Source organism: Myotis brandtii, unplaced genomic scaffold (genome assembly GCF_000412655.1).
Source record: "Myotis brandtii unplaced genomic scaffold, ASM41265v1 scaffold82, whole genome shotgun sequence".
Lineage (NCBI taxonomy): Eukaryota > Metazoa > Chordata > Mammalia > Chiroptera > Vespertilionidae > Myotis > Myotis brandtii.
Window position 1 is genome coordinate 1,342,349 of NW_005371324.1, and position 22,765 is coordinate 1,365,113.

General features: G+C 39.0%; 1 protein-coding gene across 1 annotated transcript in view; it reads left to right on the forward strand.

Moving 5' to 3' along the window:
- TRHDE (thyrotropin-releasing hormone degrading enzyme) overlaps window positions 1-22,765 on the forward strand; it is a gene marked incomplete at its 5' end in the record, with an annotated part of 386,382 nt that overhangs the window by 105,687 nt on the left and 257,930 nt on the right. Inside the window, one exon of the mRNA XM_005884164.2 lies at window positions 6,556-6,682. Coding sequence (XP_005884226.1) covers window positions 6,556-6,682 — 127 coding nt within the window. The remainder of the gene's footprint in view (window positions 1-6,555; window positions 6,683-22,765) is intronic.

The following is a 22,765-nucleotide window of genomic DNA, read 5'->3' on the forward strand; positions in this document are numbered from 1 at the left end:
AGATCAACCAAAGAACTTATATGCATAACCCATGGATACATATAATAGGGTGGTGGAGGCCTGGGCTTGGGGGAAAGAGAGAACAGGGGGCACTATAAGGTGTCAGTGGGAGAAAAAGGGGGCATACCTAATACTTTCAACAATAAAGATTTTTTTAAAAGAGTAAAGGATGGAGTTTGTAGCTGAGCAGTTGGTATGCATTTTCAAGGAAAGTGAAAAATGCAAAGGAGTAAAACTATCTGTAATAATAAAAGCATAATATGCAAATCGACCAAATGGCCAAACAGTGGAATGACCATCCAGACGACCTTCTGGATGACCTTCTGGACAAAGCAGGGGACGTGAAGGCCTACTCTTGCACGAATTTCATGCATCGGGCCTCTAGTGTGAAGATAAAAGAAAAACATGTTCATTATTTCCTTTTCAAAATAAGTGGGGGACTACATTAGAAGAATTTAGGCAAATTAGTGTGATGAAAGGAACTTTGAGCTGAGACCCAGAGAAGTTAACTGACTTTCAAAAGTTGACAGTAGTTAGTGAGAAAGCTGAGTCTCACCTCCCAGTGTGCCAGTTTCTTGTGTAATGTCTTTTTCACAGGTCTAAATGGGCAGTTTGGTTCATATCAGTTGTTGGGAGAAGCTATGCAGAGGGAGAGATAAAGCCTGGTTAGCAATTTACATTTTCAGAGCTGGGCTCTTATCATGGGATGTCAGAAAATGCAAATAAGCAGGTGTAATAAAATTATATTTCAATGCTTTTGAGTGATAACTATGTTTATGAAGATTTAGTTTTTATGTTATGATTAAGTAGAGTCTATTTAACCTAAAAGAAGAAAAACAACTGTGAGTGTTTTTCACAGTATAAAATGAATTATTGTACAGCAAACTCTTGATTAATTTCATAGGAATTACCTAGTTTGTGAAATAATTTGGATTCCGCCCCCCACTCCTCCAACCCTCCATCCTTCAATTGGGTCTCATTAGTTCCAACAGGGCATTGGAATGAGACAGGTACAGATAAAGTGAATGATTGCTCTTAGTGAGAATGTGACTACAGTTAGGTATACTTAGTAGCTAAATGACTCGCTCAGTAGAATGTTAGGACCAATTGAATAAGTTCATCCATTTATCGGCATCTCTACTGCCATCTCTCCAGTCCAAACCACCATCTTTCACTTGTACTTCTACAATAGTCTAACTCATTTCCTTTTATGTCTTTCTATTCCTTTACTAATCCATTATCTACACTGCTTTTGATGTAATCTGTTAAAACCAAATTCTGATCATGTCATTCTGTGATTTAAAAATCTATAAATAACTTATTTGTGCCTGTAGTATTAAGTTAATATTCTACAATTTGATATACAGACCTTTCTTTAATATGATTTGAAGTCTCTTTACTTCTCTGGTCTCACCTATCACTGTATATCTCCTCATTTTTCGAATGTTGTCTCTCTGTGGGCCATCTTAACAAGCAATTCTCTATATTTCAGTTCACTTTAATATAGGTCACTGATGTGATCTTTCTGAAATGCAAAAATAATTTTATCACTTTCTGGCTTAATATCCTCCAATGATTCACCACCACTATTATAACTAAGTTCTAATATTTACTATTGCCTTTAAAGTCACTAATTATTTGGTCAGCATTGTTTCCTAAGCACATAATATGACTTTGATCTAGGTGCCGACAGTGGTTGGCAAACTCATTAGTCAACAGAGCCAAATATCAACAGTACAACGATTGAAATTTCTTTTGAGAGCCAAATTTTTTAAACTTAAACTATATAGGTAGGTACATTGTTATTAACTTATTTAGGGTACTCCTAAGGCTTAGGAAGAGCCACACCCAAGGGACCAAAAAGCCACATGTGGCTCGTGAGCCGCAGTTTGCCAACCACTGGTCTAGGATATTACCTTCTACTTAGCTTAATTCATTCAGCTTAATTTCAAGACTTAGCTGAAACATTTTCTCCCCTGAGAATCCCATCCCACAGTCTTATCAAAGGGTTCCTATTTTATACTCCTTAGGACCAGCACATACCTATGAAATTCACTCATTCATTCAGAAAAATGTATGGACTGCTTACTATGTGCCAGGCACTTGACAAGAAAATTTAAAAAAAAAAAACAACAACCTATTTTGACCTACATAAAAAAATGACACTTTCATGGTCAGAACTAATAGGTCAAAATTATTTCCCTCATGCAAGTTACATTCTTGGAGAAAAGGCAGCAGGGAGCAAATGAGTAAGTAAAACATATCAGTTACTAAATGCTGATAAATGTTACAGGAAACAATAAAACAAGGAAGGAGGATAGAAAGTTCTAGGGTAGAAGGGAAGATGTCTAAGCAAGAAGAGATATTTGTAGAAGTATCTAAGGTATACAGTGAACAAGCCATGGAGATATCTAGGGGAAAACTCAAAATCCTTAATGGGAGATCTGGCATGATTGAGGAATGCAAAGGAAGCTAGTGTATGGATACAGTAAGGTTAGTGTGGAGCAAAGTAGTAAGACATGAGGTCAGAGAGATAAAGAGGATTCTACTTTTATAGGGATATATTGGGGCCCTTGTAAAACTTGGCCTTTTACTCTGAATGAGATGGGAAGCCACTGGAGGAGGAAAGCAAAAGAGTGATAGGACTTGATGTTCATTTTAACAGGAACATTTCATTGCTGCGTAGAGGACATACTTAAGGAGTAAGGAACAAGACATTAGTAGGCTACTAGAGCACTCATCTAGGCAAGAAATGAAGGAATCTTGGAGCAGAGTGGTAATGGTGGGGTTATAAAAATGGTTGGTGTTTGGATATATTTTTAAGGTAGATCCACAAGGATTTCATGACCAATTGAACATGGAGTATGAAAGAAAGAGGAAAAAAATAGTGTTGAGGCATTGGGCTTGGGCAAGTGATGGAAAGACTTTTGGAGTAGCAGGTAGGGGTGTGTGTGTGTGTGTGTGTGTGTGTGTGTGTGTGTGTGTGTGTGTAATATCAGACCTGTTATATTTGAGATGCCTCTTTGATATCTTAGTGGAAACATCCAGTGGGCAGGTGGATTAATGAGTGTGGAAGTCTGGAAGTAATGAGGTAAAATCTTCAGCATCTAAGTGACATTTATAACCATGAGACCAGATGTCATCACCAAAAGAACTGAGTGTAGACAGAGAATTGAAAATATCTATTGATGGAATCTGGAACCCTCCAACATTAAGTGAGAAAGATGGATGAGGATAAGGAGAAATCAGCCAGGAGACAGAAGGAGTTGTCAACCAGATAGAAGGAAAAGTGAGATAGAAGCCAAGTGAAAAAAGTGTTAGGAGGAGGAGAAATTATCAACTGTGCCAAATTCTGCTGATAGGTGATGCATGTTGAGGACTGGAACTGACTGTTAGATTTGGCATCCTGGTGCCATTAGTGATGTTGACGAGAGCAGTTATGGGAGAGGAGTGGGAATCAAAGCTTCATTATAGTGAATTCAAGAGAGAATAGACATAGAGTGTAAGTGGGCAACCATCCTACTTACACCTAAGGGATCCTTTTCATTCTAAAAGTGTTTCAGTTTGGATGTTAACTTACACACTAATCCTAACTATATAGAAGAAAAAAACTTTCAAGGAGCATTGCTGGAAAACATAGCTGAGGAACTGTGGTCAGCAAAGATTTTGTTTTCAAACGTAAGAAACAATACAGATTACTTGTTTGCTGGTGAAAATTATGCAGCATGGAGACATAAATTGGTGATATGGGGGATAAAGAGGAGCATTTGAGAACATCTTTGAAAAGAGAAGAGGCGATAGAACGTGGAGGGCTTGACCTTATGAGCGCAGCCTCCCTAACTTTTCTAATGGGAGGGAAGGCAGAGTACATGTTGCATTTCTCACAATGTATTTCATTGTTGATTTATTTGTTTGTTTTCCCACATATTGTGAACCTCTTAAGAGCAGTAAGAGTAAATGTCTTATTCATTTTGTGGTAAGAATTTTTATTGTTTTATTTCTATTCTCTACTACAATCCTGACACACAGCATGCATGCAATACATGTTTGAATGAACAAATGGAGACACTGTGCTAAGCGTGTGTATGTTTTATCTTCTCACTCAGATTGGATCATTTCCATAAAATCTTGAAAACCAGCTTAATTTAATTGTGTTTCTCCTGTCTTGGTCTACAGATAGCTTGACTAACTGGTAGGATTGATTAATAGGAGTGGCTGTTTCTACCAAAATCAATGCTGCTTCCTAGGAGTGAAATTAGTGTCCTTTTTCTGCACCATTTTGCAGTGGTCCTGGTTATGCTTTTAAACTTGAATCTTCTGAAAGATGTCCATTCTCCTGAGTATCCATTTGTCATTTATAGTTTACCATTCACATAGTATTTATCATTGTCTTTTATTATCTAACTTACCTAATAAATGGAAAACTCTCTGAGAATGGAGATTACATTGCTTCTCTCCATGCCCCCTCCCCCCAATAATGCTTTGTGCCACCTTTAATTAGAGAACATGTCTGATTCACTACCAAGTGAAAAATGCTTAGTCCGGGCCTGTTGCAAAGCAGATGTCAAATAAATGTTTGTTGAATGAATGAATGCATGAGTAAATGTTTACTGTGTGTGGTGTATGCTGCTGGTACCCAGACATCTTCTTTCCTGTTTGGTGCACCTATGCCCCAGCTCTCACTGCTTTGCTCTTAATAGGTTGTCCCTGAAATCTTCTTCAAAGGACGATACTTGGGCCAGTCCATAGATGCCTTCCCCTTGGTAATCAGTATCCCATGACTGAGGTGCAGGAGTTTGGGAATCTAGCTGTCATGCCTCAAGGCAGTGCAAGCTCACCGGGACATGTTATACTCCAGGGCTCCCTGTGGGATCAGGCTCCCAGGACTTCAGCTGAAATTGCACTTTGCTTGACTCATTATTCTTCCTTCTCTTGCTTCCCAGGGCTCCCTTGCAGGTTTCTCCTGAGAACACCTCCTTAGTAGATCACTTGCACACTCATCCTTTCCTTGGGGTCTGCTTCTTGGGAACTTATACGTAACACATTGCATGTTTATAAGCAGTGATGTCAGGGGCAGGGAATGATAACAACTTTCTCTCTGAGAGTGTCACATTTTGCAGTGGTACGTGGTGTCTACACCACCAACCCAAACTGTAGGTGACTGTCAACTAAATTTGATATTCGATTTGGTTGGTGGGTGGGAATTTCAGTAAATAAATTTACTGAATTTAGTAGATATCTTATTGAATTACAGGACTTTCTAACATAAAGCAGAATGTATTTTTTTTTTAAGTTTCTACTCTTTTTGATTAAACACATCTCTGACATATGTTCTCTCCCCTTAAGCCGGGATAGTAAAGAGTTGATTGTCTAATCAATTTTTATACGATTGAGTACAGCTTTTTTTTGGTCTTTGTGTTGAATATAAATATCCATTTTCACAAACCGAGTAAACCATTTATTTTTTCAGTGATTTGAAAAGAACACAAACTCCTTTATCTGTAAAATGTGATTGGAAGTAATCTGTTTTAGAACTGAAAAGAGCTTTAGTAACCAGCTGGTGGCCAACACTTTTATTTTATAAATGAGACCACTTGAGACCCAAAGAGGTTAAGTACTTTGTTCAATATCACTCAGTTTGGTCAGTAACAGAGCAGGACTACCAGCCAACTCCCAGGCTGCTGTGCTCGTCACAGCTCCACAGAATACATATTTATTATTCACAGAATTGATATGAGGATTAGGGACCACATCTGTGAAAAATAGATTTAGCCTTTGGAAAGAAAGATGCTGGGTAGCTTTATAAAAGCTTTATGAAAACTAATCTCATTTTAACCTTTTCTGTATAGTTGTTAGTTTTGTTCAGTTTTATGTTATTTGCCTCAGGCTCCTTTTTGGCCAAGGACTAGATAATATACAATGCTTGATTTAAAAATCAATATTAAGTATCCGGACTGTGTTAGAAATATGAATTACCTCAGCTGGTTTCGAAGCTTGGAGCAGTTGAAGACGGCTTTCCAGAATGGCAATTATTTATGGACATGAGACATTTTCTATTCCTACTTTGCATATTGGGAATAAGGACAGTTAGTTCCAAAGAAAAGAAGGAAGTGTAACATATATTTCTGTTCGGCTCGGTAATGCTTTCCTAGCTGGATGCAATGTGTCTTTAACAAACCATGAATTTTCTCTCCTGCTGAGCCACCATATCCTGCCTACTTTCAGCATAGTCAGAGAACCATTATCCTAATCCGCCGTACCTTCCTATCTCTAGCAAGCACATGTAAGTGATAACTTTGAATACTTATTTTGATGCAAGCTGTATAAATCTTCTCTATGTCTTCTTGTAAAGCGAGGAAATTGTGACTTGCTCAACTTGGTTACTTTAATTGCTTGAGTTTGCTTCATTCAGCCACAGCATGCTTTGATATATGAACAAGAATGCTGTTTAATTTCTGTAGGAAGCGAAGTGATTTGTGTAGATTCATATATGCAGGCAAGATAAAATTTGAGTACCAAAAGGCTAAAGTAACTTTTATATATATTTTTAATTAGGTACGATTATACGCACGACCCGACGCTATCAGAAGAGGATCCGGGGACTATGCTCTCCATATAACAAAGAGATTAATAGAGTTTTATGAAGACTACTTTAAAGTGCCCTACTCCTTGCCAAAACTAGGTAAGAATTGTCTTGGTTATTTTACTGGAAGGGGTCCAAGAAGGTGGAATTTCTTCTTCATGCATTTATTTGAGACATTCAGAAGCACGGCAATTCCAAGGGTTATATATTTTAAAGACGATAAGCATGAAAATAGTTTTTTTCTGAAGAGGTAAAATAAAATTTAGTGTTTCTAGAGTCTTGCCAAAAAGTGCTCATAGGAATTAAGAATGGCATTATCTAAGTTTAGGATCCCAGAAGATAACCCCCATAGCTATAGTTTGTTCAATACATACTGGGAAGGGGTACTTGTCAGCATCTCATTTAATCCGCACAGCTGCTATGTGGGTAGGTTACTGTTACATTTTCCACCAAAGGGAATTGAGAGCCAGGAGCCTTCCATTCATTCAGACAGCCAATAAGTAAAGAAGCTGGGATTTCAAGGTAGGTCTTTATGATTTCCAGGCCTATTCAATATTGTCTACTCATTGCTTTGTTTCTTTCCTCATCCCAGATGTCAGATCTCAGTGTATTCGTTGTCCCTTAGGTTATTTTTGTTTAGTCACATTTCAAGTAAGTCATGGTAAATGGAATAAAATCAAGAGAGCAGGGGAATTTTAATGGTGGAGGTTGTGTTCATGATGAATATGCTTGCATTTCCTCCTTTTACAAAGAGATATGTTGGATAATTTTTTGTTGAATGAATAAATGGATGGATTTTGTTATCCTAATTTAAATGAAGTTGCTGCTTTTTATTTTTTATTTTTTAAGGATTCTCCTACTCTCTGGTATACCAGTTTTTCTTTCTTTCTTTTTTTTCTTAAATCCTCACCTGAGGATATTTTTTCCATTAATTTTCAGACAGAGTGGAAGGGAGGAGGTCAGAGGTGAGAGAGAGAGAGAGAGAGAGAGAGAGACAGACAGACAGACAGACAGAGAGAGACATTTATGTGAGAGAGCCTCCCACACACGCCCAGTCCAAGCTGGGCATGGAAACCGCAACCGAGGTACGGTGCTCGTAACCAGGAATTGAACCTGCGACTCTCTAACCCACTGAGCCAAACCCGTCAGGGCTGAAGTTGCTTCTTTTACAGGGGAACAGACTCTGACTTTCCAGGAAATTAGAAAAGGCATGTCACCCATTAGAAATGCTGAAGTTATGTTTTTGTTCTCAGAAAACCTGTTTTGAAAGATTACATCACTATCCTCCTTTATTCCCCTTCTCTTCCCCCATCCTTTTTCCTTCCCCAGAGCATTTTTGATCTGCGTCCACATAAAAGTGATTGCTTGTTGGCAAGAATAAAGTACTTATCTGATCAAAAATGTTAGCATTTGAACCACAGGCTCTCCTCTCAGGAGAACTGGGCCTATTTCATTAAAGCACCTGCCTGCTGAGTAGCTTTATTGGTCTTACAATGTGTAGTTCAGAGAGTAGATGGAATAGTTGATATTGGGATCAATGGGTGTGGCATATAATTTTAATAAGTGATATTTATGAAATTCTGAGGACTTTTTAAAATATATGCTCTTAGAAACCATAATATATAAGTTCAAATGTTTAACAAAATTGTATCTCAAATAGGATCTATGTTTTTTTTTTCTTCTGTCTTCTTTCTTTTCTTCTCTGTATTCACTTCCCTATTGGAATCCATTACACTGAAATCTCCCTGGTAGGCACCCAAGGCAGGAAGAATACCTGACCTCATTTGCATGGGAGGTGACACTGTTCTGTACTCCAAGTGAAACTGACTGGGAACTTCCCAGCTTGACCCTAATGTAAAATTCACAAGTGCTTATGCTGCAAGTTCAGCAAGAGAAATAAAATGTGAATCTTTGTCCCCTTCAGACCAGTAATTAGTAGAGGAATTCAATTTATAACTTCAGGGGGTTCCATGTAACTGTCAGCTTGCAGCAGGAGGCATCCCTGGTCCTCTATTTCACTCACAAGTGAACCATGCAGGCTTTCATCTGCAGAAAAGAGCTTTGTTCGCTGGTACTCTTACTTGTTAAGCTACCTTCCGGTGTGTACAACAGAATGATTTGACTCACCCCAGCGCACTTCTTTTTATGTATCTAGGGGAGTTACTATAGCCTGTGGCACTTCCTAAAATTTCTCTTCAAGTTCTACTTATTTTATGTATCTATAGATATTTAGATCTATATGTTAATGGATTTATAAGTATGCTTTCTAAATACCTCCTCCATAAAAATTCCTAAGCACAGAAGCATTTTGACCAATTCTTACTTTCCATTGTACATGATGAATTATATTTTACATAAGTTCCATGGAAATCAACTCAGTCTTTGTTAATGTAGAGGTATCATAGATATCAACTTCAGAACGAAACCTTCAGAACTAAAATGGTTTCTCTCCCTCCCGCCCTCTATCCCTCCCTATCTTCCATCTACAGAGAAGCATCAGTCAGACCATCAAACCTCAGAGGGAAGGTAGGGGAGGGTGGGGGTAAGGGGGAGAGATCAACCAAAGGACTTATATGCTAACATATAGGCCTAACCAATGGACACAGACAACAGGGGGGTGAGGGCATGAGTCGGGGGTAATGGGGGGTAATGTGAAGATAAGGACACATATGTAATAACTTAATCAATAATAAAAAAAAGATTAAAAAATAAGCATCTATTGAGTGCCTCCCACAGGTACTTTTCTATGTGATGGGGATACAGCAGCAAATAAAAAAGACAAAAATCCCTTCCCTCCTGGAGATTACGTTTTCTTAGGTAGAGGCAGACCCTAAAGCAATCAGTAGTACATAAAGTGTATCAGATGGAGAGAAGTGCCATTAAAAATAAAGCTGGAACAGAGGAGCAGGAAGTGTGTGGAGCAGATCAGATGTGGGAAAAGGGCTGAATCTTTTAAATGGGTATTGATGGCTTCATTGGGAAGCTGACTCTTGAGCAAAGAACTCAAGGACATGAAGGAGTAACCCAAGTGGAAAAAGTGCCCTGACTTTGAGATGGGAGCTTTGTTGGGGTAATTAAAGAACAGAAAAGAGGCAGCTATGACTAGAGCAGAATGGGTTAAGGAGATAAGGTCAAGGTGAGTAGCAGATCATGGAGAGCCAGCAGACTGTGGTAAAGACTTTGGCTTTTTTCTCCTGGGTGAGATGGAAATCAATTGGCCAGTTATTAGAAGTATTACATAATCTGATTTCTGTTATAAAAGGGTATTATGTGGGTTAAGTACTAATATACTGTGGGGCAATGGTGCTCAATCAGGGTGAATTTGTCCCTCAGGTACTTGGCAATATCTGGAGACATTTTTATTTGTCACAACTCAAGGAGGGGTGGTAGAGTGTGTTCTATTGGCATTTAGTGGATAGAGGCCAGGGACACTGCTAAACATCTTACCGTGCACACGACAGCCTCCCATAATAAAAGAGTTGTCTAACCAAAATGTCAATAGTGCTGCAATTGAGAGACTCTGGTATAGGTAGAAAGGTCAGAGGCATAAAAACCAGTTAAGAATATATGGCAAAATATGATGGTTGCCTGGTGGACTAGGATGTTAACAGAGAAATGATCTGGATATGTATTGAAAGCACAGACAAAAACTCACTGCTGAACAGGGTGTGGGGTATGAGAACAAGACAGGTACCAAGGGCAATTCCAAGGTTTTTGGTCTGAAAATTTGAAGAATGGATTTACATTTTACTGAGACAGGACAATTGTGAAAAGAGACAGTGTTTGATATTGACATGTCTATTAAGCATTTAGGTGGCACCTTAATGTCTATAAGAAATTCAAGTAGACAACTGCATTTATAACTTTGGACTTTGAGTTAGAGATCTGGCTAGAGCAGCGGTTCTCAACCTGTGGGTCGCGACTCCTTTGGGGGTCGAACTACCCTTTCACAGGGGTCGCCTAAGACCATTGGAAAACACATATATAATTACATATTGTTTTTGTGATTAATCACTATGCTTTAATTATGTTCAATTTGTAACAATGAAATTGGGGGTCACCACAACATGAGGAACTGTATTAAAGGGTTGCGGCATTAGGAAGGTTGAGAACCACTGGACTAGAGAAATCCATTTGCCAGCATGTCAGGATGGTTAGGACCACCACAGCTGTGAGAGCAGGTAGGAAAGAATAGGAGCGAGGTGGGAAGGATCCAACGTTTAGTGGTTATAGAGATTAGGAGCCACGAAAGCCTGCTGGTTGACAAGAAGCAACTGAGCTACTAAGAAAATAGGTATATGTTCCAGGCATCTAATGAATAGAACTTTTCAAAGAGGGCAGATGATAAATTGTGGTAAATCCTGTTAGATGAGGACTAAGAATTGACCATTAATTGGCACTTGACAAGAGCAAAGGCCTGATAGGTGTGTTCAAGAGCAAGTGGGGGTGGGACTGGGGTTCCCAGTGGAGAGGGTTCTGGGAATAGGGGGAGAATTGTTTGTGTTCTGCTAGTGCTCACCTCTGGATAAGAGCCGTTTCTGTGAACTAATGGCATCCTTACCTCACAGATCTGTCCCTGTCCCACAGCATGTCAGGGGGAGATGTGGAACTTGCCTTTTTCTTTGATTTTCACTAGAAAACCCAAACCTGAAACAGATAAATAAGAACGCTCTCCACCGGTTAACCTGAATTTACTGAGAGCTATGTGTGAACACCAGAGTATTACATTGCAAAAACCAAACAAGAAAGCAACCTTAAAATGTAATATTGGAGCCTCTTTTTCTTAGAATTCCCTTTGCCTTTCTATCATAAACTCTTCAATATCCCTTTTCTTCAATCTTCCCAAGTTATTTTTCATTTCTAATGCTGAATAGTTTAACTTTCTCTGCTGTGGCATCGTCTCATGCCAGCTTATCTGTAAGGATTTGAGTTTCCACACCAAGTAGTTTATCAGAATAGTTCCCTATGAGGAATTCTGATGCTCACTATTAGGGCAATACATTTATTCTCTTGTTACACAAGGATATTTCTTTAATGTTTTTAAGCCAAAATATGCAGCCAGTGTACCTGTGGGAGGATGTATTTTTTAAATCTCTAACTTAGGGAATTAAGAGTATTTATATGAGGTTTCTATTTCTTGGTGTTAAGTTGAAACGAGAGGTATAAAGTCTTTTGGATATAATCCAAGTCTTTCGGTATAGAATGTGCTCTGTTTTCATGAGAATGCTCTGAGGCCTGGAGGTTTACTTAAAAACAGGTTGTTATATAAAAAATTATCTTTCCTCTCATCCCCCAGCATAATGACCACAATTACAAAAGCAAATGGGCTTGTGTTTACTAAATGTGGGTCACTCTTGAGGGCTTTGTACATTCGAATCCATTTAATCTTTTTCACTGCCATTGAGGCGGTGCATGTTATTTTCTCGTTTTCCAGGTGAGGAAATTTAGGCACAAAGTGACTAAGTAATGTACTCTGCTCCCACAGCAGGAATTCATGGATTTATAATTCAAATTCAGGCTGCCTAGCTCCAGCACGTCAGGATTCTACCAAAGCAGATTCCTAAAATTATGCGAATTCAGAGATTAAAACATAGGTCATCTTAATAAACTAAGTAATCTGATTGCTAGAGGTATAATCTAATAGTTATTTTGGTTAATGTCATGTTAATGTTAAAATTAAAACGTGTTCCTGGAAGAGAAGTTGAAAACGTAAAAATAAAATAAAGGAGCATCCGTCTTATAACTCATAATTTCATCAACCAGAAGATATATTTGAGTATCTTAAATGTTTGTTTTTCAATATAGATGTTTTCTACGTTAATTAAGTGGCTGCTAAAGTGACAGATTTGTATTGGAATATTTGGTTTACTCTGTTTAGATTTCCATTAATTATGGCAGATAGCCTTCAGTTTCCTTTTGCTGCTACTTTGTAATTTGTAAGTCAATGTTTTGTAAAGGAGTTTGCTTGATTGTTTTTTGTTTGTTTTTTTGCCTCAGATAGCATGCTTTTATGAAGAATTCAATATCTACCTGGCACAGTGCTGTGATTGTGGAGGGAGCAAAAGTATTTTGTTACAAGGATTTCTGGCTTCAAGGAGTGTGGTTTTTGTTGAGGAGAGAATACAATATTTATAGGTATGAATGGATTAGAGACTCATGCAATATGGAAGCACCAGCATTTTGTAGGGCAAAAATATACTACCATATTAAGAATGTGGGATCGTTGCAGAATGCTGTAGGCATGAAATGCACATAAAAAGAAGCCTTATATTGACTTGAGTCCCCTCCCCCCCCCCGAAGAAACAAATTGAATCAGAGGTGGAGAAGAAAGGGGAGAAGTCATTTTGAGAATTGTGTAGTGGGGGCAGCCTCTGGATACCTGGGCTCTATGTATCATGTTGATGGAGCCTATTTACTTTTCTATAATGGAGTAGATGAGTTAAGGAATAAGTTGCCTTATTGAAGTTTATAAATAGGAGAGCTTAGTTTGAATCAATGAGCTTTGTTTAAGTTATGACAGATATACTTTTTTATTGTGATGATGATGATGATGACAGTTTGCTACTTGCAGTAGTAGAATTTTTGAGTTTTTCTTTCACAAAATGTTTTTTTATTAAAGACTGACAACAATTTCATTCACTATGGTTATGTTTCTTTTCTTTTTAAGTTGTAGATATATTTTTGTTTTTAATTTAAAATGGTAATTATATGAAACTACTCCCATTTTTAAACATGCATCTCATAATTGAGTTATCACTTGAGACTTTTTTTTAAGTATGACTTTTCTTACCCTGCTTTTGATGAGACAAATATTGAATGTGATATATATGCTTTGTTGATGGTCTCAAATAATAGTGCTGTTTAAAAGCAAATACCTGGAGGCCGTGTATACAGTCAGGTCTATTTCTGCATAATGCGAACTCATCCCCAAGTGCTTCCTTCAACCAGAATGCCTCAAAATATTTGAATGTATACTGGAGCTATTTAATTGTATGGCTCTTGGCAGAAACTAGCTTAGGATCTCTCTGTGAGTGAACACTATTACCGCATTTTCAGGGCATCAGATGATGTAGTTCTTTGTCTTCCACTTTTCCAAGTGTTGTAGAGAAATAAGTTTCTTCAAATGACTATCCTCTCCCCCTGTTTGGAATGAAATAAACATTGTCTCTCCCTATTTTATGAAGGTAATTTATTTCTGTAAAACCTTTCACATGGCGATTTTCTCATAAACCAAAATAGCAGGTATAATTTCTTTCAATGGGGCATATCTTTTGTAGGTTCCTAACCCCCCACTCTGACAACCATTGGCACTAAAATACCATCAACTCTGATTAAAATGGACACAATTACTTCAATATTTAATAGTTATTTTTTTAATTAAATCTTTATTGTTCAGGTTACATATATCTTTTGGTTCCTAACCCCCCACTCTGACAACCATTGGCACTAAAATACCATCAACTCTGATTAAAATGGACACAATTACTTCAATAATATATAGTTATTTTTTTAATTAAATCTTTATTGTTCAGGTTACATTTGTTCCTCTTTTTTTCCCCCCCATAACTCCCCTCCTCCCAGTTCCCGCCCCACCCTCCGCCCTCACTCCCCACCCACTGTCCTCATCCATAGGTGCACGATTTTTGTCCAGTCTCTTCCCGCATCTCCCATTCCCCTTTCCCCCCCAAGAATAGTCAGTCCATTCCCTTTCTATGTCCCTGATTCATTATAATCACCAGTTCATTCTGTACATCAGATTATTTATTCACTTGATTCTTAGATTCACTTGTTGATAGATGCATGTTTGTTGTTCACAATTTGTATCTTTACCTTTTTCTTCTTCCTCCTCTTAAAGGATACCTTTCAGCATTTCATATAATACTGGTTTGGTGGTGATGAACTCCTTTAGCTTTTCCTTATCTGTGAAGCTCTTTATCTGACCTTCAATTCTGAATGATAGCTTTGCTGGATAAAGTAATCTTGGTTGTAGGTTCTTGCTATTCATCACTTTGAATATTTCTTGCCATTCCCTTCTGGCCTGCAAAGTTTCTGTTGAGAAATCAGCTGACAGTCGTATGGGTATTCCCTTGTAGGTAATTGAGTCTCTTTCTCTTGCTGCTTTTAAGATTCTCTCTTTGTCTTTTGCTCTTGGCATTTTAATTATGATGTGTCTTGGTGTGGTCCTCTTTGGATTCCTTTTGTTTGGGGTTCTCTGCGCTTCTTGGACCTGTAAGTCCATTTCTTTCACCAGGTGGGGGAAGTTTTCTGCCATTATTTCTTCAAATAGGTTTTCAATTTCTTGCTCTCTCTCATCTTCTGGCACCCCTATTATTCTGATGTTGGTACGCTTGAAGCTGTCCCAGAGGCTCCTTACACTATCTTCGTATTTTCGGATTCTTTTTTCATTTTGCTTTTCCGGTTGGGTGTTTTTTGCTTCTTCGCATTTCAAATCTTTGACTTGATTCTTGCGCTCCTCTGGTCTGCTATTGGGTGTCTGTATAATATTCTTTATTTCAGTCCGTGTATGCTTAATTTCTAGTTGGTTCTTTATCATAGCATCGAGGGTCTCATTAGTTTTCGTGACTCTCTCCTCAAGTTTATTGACAGCTTCTAGCACATTTTTGCAAGCCCTCAAAATTGCGATTTTTAGCTCTATATCCTCCATTTCTGTCATGTTTTTTTGTCTCCGCATTTTTTATGCTTTCTTGGTGCACCCCCTAGTGGTCTTTGTGCGCAGTCTTGTTCTAGTTGAGCCTTGATTGTTGTAGTTAATACTAGAGGGATTTGACCACCAGGCCGACTGGCTGTGTGAATCAGCTGTGTCTGCCGCGGAAAACTTCTGTCCTCTGGGGAGGTGCTAATCTAGCCTTTGCCTGAGGCGATCTGGCAAATGGCTCTGCGCAGGGCTTGGGCGGGGCGGGCTCAACAGGGCGGGCGGAGGGAGCGGTTATAGCTGCCCTCAGTCCCGTTCCCAGAGGCTCTGCTTCTCAGAACCCCAGGAACCGCTGCAAACCTCGGAGCGAAAGCTGCCTTCCAACTGATGCCAGACAATCCCGCTTCTCCCGTTTGAGTCTGAGTCCCTAGAGATTCGCCCAGATCTGGAGCTCAGAGTCTGAGACTCCCTCCTGATTGAAAACGACACCGCGCCCTCAGCCACCAGCCCGCTTTGCGCGCGCACCTCTGTACCTGAGTATTTTCCACACTGCGCCTCCTCTAAGCCTCGGTGTGCTGTTGTTTTTCCTTCTAGTTGAAGAGTCTCTCCTCAGCTAGCCTTCCTGTGGTTCTGGGTGATGTCCGTTCCGTCTTTTAGTTGTATTTTTGAAGTGGTTGTTTGCGGCAGCAGTCTCTGGTGTTTACCTATGCCGCCATCTTGGTCTCTCCTCATTTAATAGTTATTTTAACAAGGCATTTTCCACCTTCATTAATTATTCCATAAAATGTCCATTTAACTCTTTTTATTAAGGTATTTTGCAGCTATTACATGCTATGGATGTCTAAGACTATACTAACACACAAAACATATCCTATATAATAAAACCCTAATATGCAAATTGACTGAACAGCAGAACGACTGGTCACTATGATGCACACTGACCACCAGGGGGCACATGCTCAATGCAGGAGCTGCCCCCTGGTGGTCAGTGCACTCCCACAGCGAGGAGCGCCACTCAGCCAGAAGCCAGGTTCATGGCTGGTGAGCGCAGTGGAGGTGGTGGGGAGCGAGCCTAAGCTGGCAGGCAGACATCCCTCAAGGGGTCTTGGGCCTGCAGGCCAGGCTGAGGAACCCCCCCCGCCCCCCACACTCCCCCTAGTGCATGAATGTCGTGCACCAGGCCTCTAGTATATTTACAAGATTCTCAATGTTTATGATATTTAACTACTAATGCAAAAAAGGGATAAACAAAGGATACTAAAGAAGAAAGAAATCAATGAAAACAATGCATTTTAGTGGGAATGATTCATGAGATGATTCTGTTATATACTTGTATACCACAGATACACTTAGTGAAGAATTTAATGCAGCACAAACCAACCATAGGACTGAAGTAACTAATTAATTCAGCAAGCATTTATTGAGCAGTTACTATGTAAAAATGTACTCGCAATGATAATAAATGGCTCTTCTGCTAGAAGCTTAAAATCTAGTTGAAGAGAAGTGTTTTTTGTTTTTTTTTTAATTTTGCCAATTCATCAGTATTGTTCCACGTTCAATTTTCTTACAGCTGTCCTCCCTCCTTCTATAGTTTTAAGAATTTCAGACCTTCACAGTTTTAGAAAGTGCTTTACTTAATCAGGGCATATTTATAAGAGAAGTTTCCAAGTTACTGTTTTATGTATTCCAAAAACAGAGGTTTTTGGCCCTTACATTAAGAAATCAGTATTTCCAGAGTTTTCCTACTGTAGTCATTGCATAAGCCTGATGTGACATAACCTGCTTTCTTCCTTATTCCTGTGGATGAAGTGGCATTGCTGCGGCACGGGGCACCTTTTTTGTACACCTGATCCCATCTTCTTTCACCTATCAAAGGATATCACTTCAGCAGTTCTTCCTTTGCTCTCCCGAGTCTTTAATTTTCCCTCTTTATTGGATCTTCTTCCACAAACATTTAAAATACGGTGCCATTTCTCTCAATGTAAGCACACACATGCACACTCATTCCAGCTACCGTACCATTTCTCTCCTTCCTTTTACAGCTAAACTGCTGGAAAGTGTTGTCCATCTGCACTGACTCCAGTTTTTCTCTTTTTCTTGTTTGTTAAATGCACTCTACATCAGGTGTTTGCCCCCAACACTCTACTAAAACTGCTCCTGTCAAGTTCAATAATGCCTCCACATTGCTAAACCCAGCGGTCAATTCTTAGTCTTCATCTTGAGCTGTCAGCACCATCTGACACGGTTGTTCTCTCCAACTCCCTGAAACATATTTTTAGCTTGTCTTTCAGGGCAACTCATTTTCCTTTTTTATTTTTTTCTCCAATTCACTGGCCATTATTTCCAAGTCTATTCTCTCATTCCTTTCCCACCTCTAGGGGCTTAACACTGGAGTGTCTCAGCACTTGAGTTTTGGACCTCTTCTCTTTGCTACCTTCCTGCAGCCTCATGACTTTAAGTATCATCTGCTGATGCTGGTAATTTCCAAATTTGCATCTCCAGCCTGGTTCACTCTCTTCAACTTCAAATTTCCACACTCTATTACACTTGTATACCTAATAGTATCTTAAATTAACACGTTTGCATTTGAGCTTCAGATCTTTAAGCTGCTCCCTTGCTCTTTCTACAGTCTTCCCCATCTCAGTGTGGTTGAGTTCTGGTGAGAGCTCTCTTCCTGATTTGTGGATGGCCACCTTTTTTCTGTGTTTTCACACAGTACAGAGAGAAAGCAAGCTCGCTGGTGTTTCTTCTTATAAGGGTCCCACCTGCATGACCTCATCTAAACCTAATTTTGAACCATCTCATTGGAAGTTAGGGCTTACACATGTGAGTTTTGGGGGCATAGAATTCACTTCATTGCAGGGGTGAGATCTGGCCTGACTTACATTTTTAAGGGATCACATTAGCTGCTTCATGTGGAACAGAGGGTTGGGGAGAAGGAGGTCAAGGCCAAAGTAGAAAGAAGCTACTGCAATAATCTGAGCAATAATGCTGTCCCGAGCCAGAATGGTAGTGGTGGAGGTGGTGAGAAGTGGGCAGGTTCTGAATATATTTTGGAAGGAGAATCAACAGGGTTTACTACATTACATAGGACTTCAAATGAAGGCTGGATGCCAGTTCCTCTCAGCTACAGTTTAGAAGATTGTGACAAGGTTGAAAATCTATGCACTTTCTTCCCCCTGGCTTATATTCCTGTGTAGCTACAATGAAAGAGAACAATCTTTTAAAGCCTCTTCCTCCCTTTCTTAGTTATTTGAAACTAGAGGCCCAATGCATGAAATTCGTGCAAGAGTAGGCCTTCCTTCCCCTGGCTGCTGGCACCAGCTTCCCTCCCGCCGCTGGTACCCGGGACCTAGGCTTCCCTCACAGAGGGAGGCCCTGCCTACCTGCCGCAGCCCACCAGTTGGTGGCCTGGGCCTCCCTCTGCGAGGCAATCATGGGGTGATGGCCGGGACCCCCCCCACCAATCGCATCGCACCCGCCTTGGCTTGCCTGGCGCCAGTGGGTGTCATAGCGTGGTCCCAGATGGTCGTCTGGATGATCATCTGGATGGTCATTCCACTATTCAGTTGTTTGGTCGATTTGCATATTACGCTCTTATTATATAGGATTAACATAGCATGATAAATAATTTGTATGTTTTAGACAGAGCAGCTATATTTAGAACAAAATAATAGTTGTAATAATCTTTTGGGAGTGAGTTGCTTCCTTCACTGTTCATTGGTCAGTCTGGAGTTAATTATAGACAAATGGCAACCCCAAACCCTCGAGAAAAGCAGGAACAGTTCATTAAAGTCTAGGCTGGGGATTACTGCTGACAGAAGCACTGCCAATCAGGCACTTTTAAAAGAAAGGTGACCATTCCCATAAACTTTAGTGTGAAAATAGCTTATATTGAGATCAGAAGGTTTTTCAAAACAGTTTCATTTCAAGAAACCGAACCTGAGGGATAGTTATGTAAATTAAGGTTAAACATCTAAAAGTCAATTAAGGCAAAATGCTCTATCAGAGAAATGCAAGGTTTTTCTTTTCTTTGTTCTAGTGTAATTGTGACTGGGTTCTTTATCCAATTCAGAACTTTTCAGATGTTCCCATTGTAAAGCTATGCCTTGATTACTTATTGATTGATTATTATTTCTAAGATTTAGGAACTTTAAGTGGTAAGGGCATGGTCAGGGCATTGTTTACTTTGGCATTTAAGTCTTTCATCTTATCAGGTAATGAAGGCTAATAAAAATCTGTGCTGTAAACCATGGATTTACTGCTTATAATATTGTAGGGTAAGAAGCAGACATGCTATTGTAACCTGAGTGAGGTGTACTTACAAGTAGGTGGTGGGGCCTCAGCAAACCATATAAAATTCAACTGGGATAGATATCGAGAGATTACTTCAAGAAAATAGAACTTTAGAAAAAATTTCTTGCTAACATAAAAGTGATATAATTATTTTGAGGATGAATTATTTTTATAAAATTAGCTATTTTAAAGCTTAAAAATTATGACATTATTCACTATGGCATTGGGGGATCTGGGATTGAGACTCAACCTTTTTGAGAGATTTCAAATGGAAAATGTCACTACTGGCCCATCTTTTAGTTTTAAAATCTTTCAATACTGTCTGAAAATTTTGATGCTGCTGCTTATGGACTTTGAAATGTAAAACAGACTGAAGTGTAAAACAAACCTTAGCTGTGAAGGAGGTTGCAATATACAAGCAGAGCAAATCCAATATGGTAGTTGCAAATGAAGCCTTGGGGTCATTTCTGAAGCTTTTTAAAGGGTAATTTTGAAAGAGACGGTGAATCCCAAATGCCATTTTTCAGTTGGTGGAATTTTAATGGTTTATAACTTAGATTTATTCTTTATTGACTTTATTTTTTCCTTATGGGTTTTATCTTCATATAGGAAATAATTCATGAATGACTTAGAGCAGTGATGGCGAACCTATGACACGCGTGTCAGAGGTGACACGCGAACTCATTTTTTTGATTGATTTTTCTTTGTTAAGTGGCATTTAAATATATAAAATAAATATCAAAAATATAAGTCTTTGTTTTACTATGGTTGCAAATATCAAAAAATTTCTATATGTGACACGGCACCAGAGTTAAGTTAGGGTTTTTCAAAATGCTGACATGCCGAGCTCAAAAGGTTCGCCATCACTGACTTAGAGTCTGTCTTCAATAGTATAGAATAGGATGTTTTTTAGCTTTTAAATTGTTTAGCAATTCTTTTTATTTATAGACCGAAAAATTTAGTAAGCTGTAAAATTATTGGTAGATTGATGATGTTTAGGATCATTTAGCTTCTTAAGTATATTGAGATACTAGAGGCTCAGTGCATGAAATTGTGCACGGGTAGGGTCCCTAGGCCTGGCTGGCAATTGAAGCGCAAGCATCTGGTGTGGTCCAGTCCCCAGTCCCACCCCACCACCACCTATTCTGGTTTCCCATTTGCCATACAGCGATTGGAGCCTGTGGGCTGGGGGGGTTGGGTGGGGGAGAGGGACTGAGAGGTGGTCAATGCACCTAATAGTGACTGGTCAAGCGGTCATTCTGGTCATTATGCCATTATGGTAGCTGGGATTTTATTATATAGGATATCCTGTCAATATTTAATAATATTAATAAAGCCAGCTGGTAAATTATATGAAATTTGATGAGCCAAATTTTTCTAGTGGACAAAACCAGCACTTCATGTCTATAGCAGAAATTTGGCTATACTCAGAAATCATAATTTCTTTTACCTATTGCTAAGGTTAAACTTATGTGTCCCCCCAAATTCAGCTTCTTAAGTATATTGAGATACTAGAGGCTCAGTGCACGAAATCGTGCACGGCTAGGGTCCCTAGGCCTAGCCTGTGATCAGAGCTGTCTTCTCTCCTCTCGCCAGTCCCCAGTCCTGCTCCACCGCTGCCACCCACCCCAGTTCCCCATTTGCCATCTGGTGGTCAGAGCCTGTGGGCCTGGGGAAGGGATCAAGAAGTCGGCCATTCCGCCCACTCACCAGTCCCCAGTCCCGCCCCACCACCACCTATCCTGGTTCCCCATTTGCCATCCAGCGATTGGAGCCTGCGGGCCAGTGGGGGAGGGACTGGTCAAGCGGTCATTCTGGTCATTATGCCATTATGGTAGCTGGGATTTTATTATATAGGATATCCTGTCAATATTTAATAATATTAATAAAGCCAGCTGGTAAATTATATGAAATTTGATGAGCCAAATTTTTCTAGTGGACAAAACCAGCACTTCATGTCTATAGCAGAAATTTGGCTATACTCAGAAATCATAATTTCTTTTACCTATTGCTAAGGTTAAACTTATGTGTCCCCCCAAATTCATATATTGAAACTCTAACCCTCAATGTGACTGTATTTGGAGATAGAATGTAATTAAGAGCTTATTAGGAGGTAATTCAGGTTAAATGAGATCATAAGGATAGAATCCTAATCTGGGAGGATTAATGACTTTATAAGAAGAGGAAGAAAGAAAGTCTCACCCTCTATCTTCCATGTGAGGGTTGAGAAGACAAAAGGTAGAAAGAGAGCTCTCACCAGACCCTAACCATGCTGGCAACCTGAACTTGGATCTCTAGCCTCCAGAACTATGAGAAAATGAATTTTTGTTGTTTAAGCTACCCAGTCTCCTATATTTTGTTATGGCAGCCTGAGCTGACTAATACTCCTGCTGTGTATGGGCTTGAGTCACTTTCAACACTGTTTGCTTAGTTTTGCACTATGGATGCCAATGAAAATATGGCCAAAATGAAGCTATAGCAACCACTTGAATTATTCAGGTTTTCCCATTACAATTCTATTTTTGTCTGAGTTACTTATATCATTTAAGAAAAAATTACTGATTTACCTTCTTAAATATCTGTTGCTTTGCTTTACCCCTCTCTCATCTGTAGTGAAAAAAATCTGTAATTAGAAAAAATTTCAATCATGTAAAGAAGTCTCCATAATCAGCCTTGTAGTGATAAACTTTCTCTGTAATGGGTCAGATGGAAAATATTTTCAGCTTTGTGAAACACACCATCTTGGTTACAACCTTTCAACTCTGCCATTATAGCAAGAAAGCAGCTATAGACAATATATAAATGAGTGAATGTGACTATGTTCCAATAAAATTTTATTTACAAAAGCAGGTAGCTTGCCAGATTTGGCTCATAGTTAGTAGTTTGCTGAATCCTACATAACCTCTTTAGTTCAACAATATTAAAATTAAAAATCCCTCAAACCAAGAGACCCTTATTGGGGATTTATTTTTTGTACATTTTAAAAAATGCTTAAGAATCAAACTGAATTGGTACATTCAAAGTACTTATGCATTTTTCTTCTTAAAGGCATTTGTTTTCTCATTAGTATAAGTAGAATACATACATTAATGGAATCTACATTTGTATTATTAAATAATAAGTGTATATATTCTACATTATTTGTATATTATGTATATTTTTAAAATGATATACTGTATATTTGTATACAAATGCATTTATGTGTACAAACTACATATTCACATATTATGTAT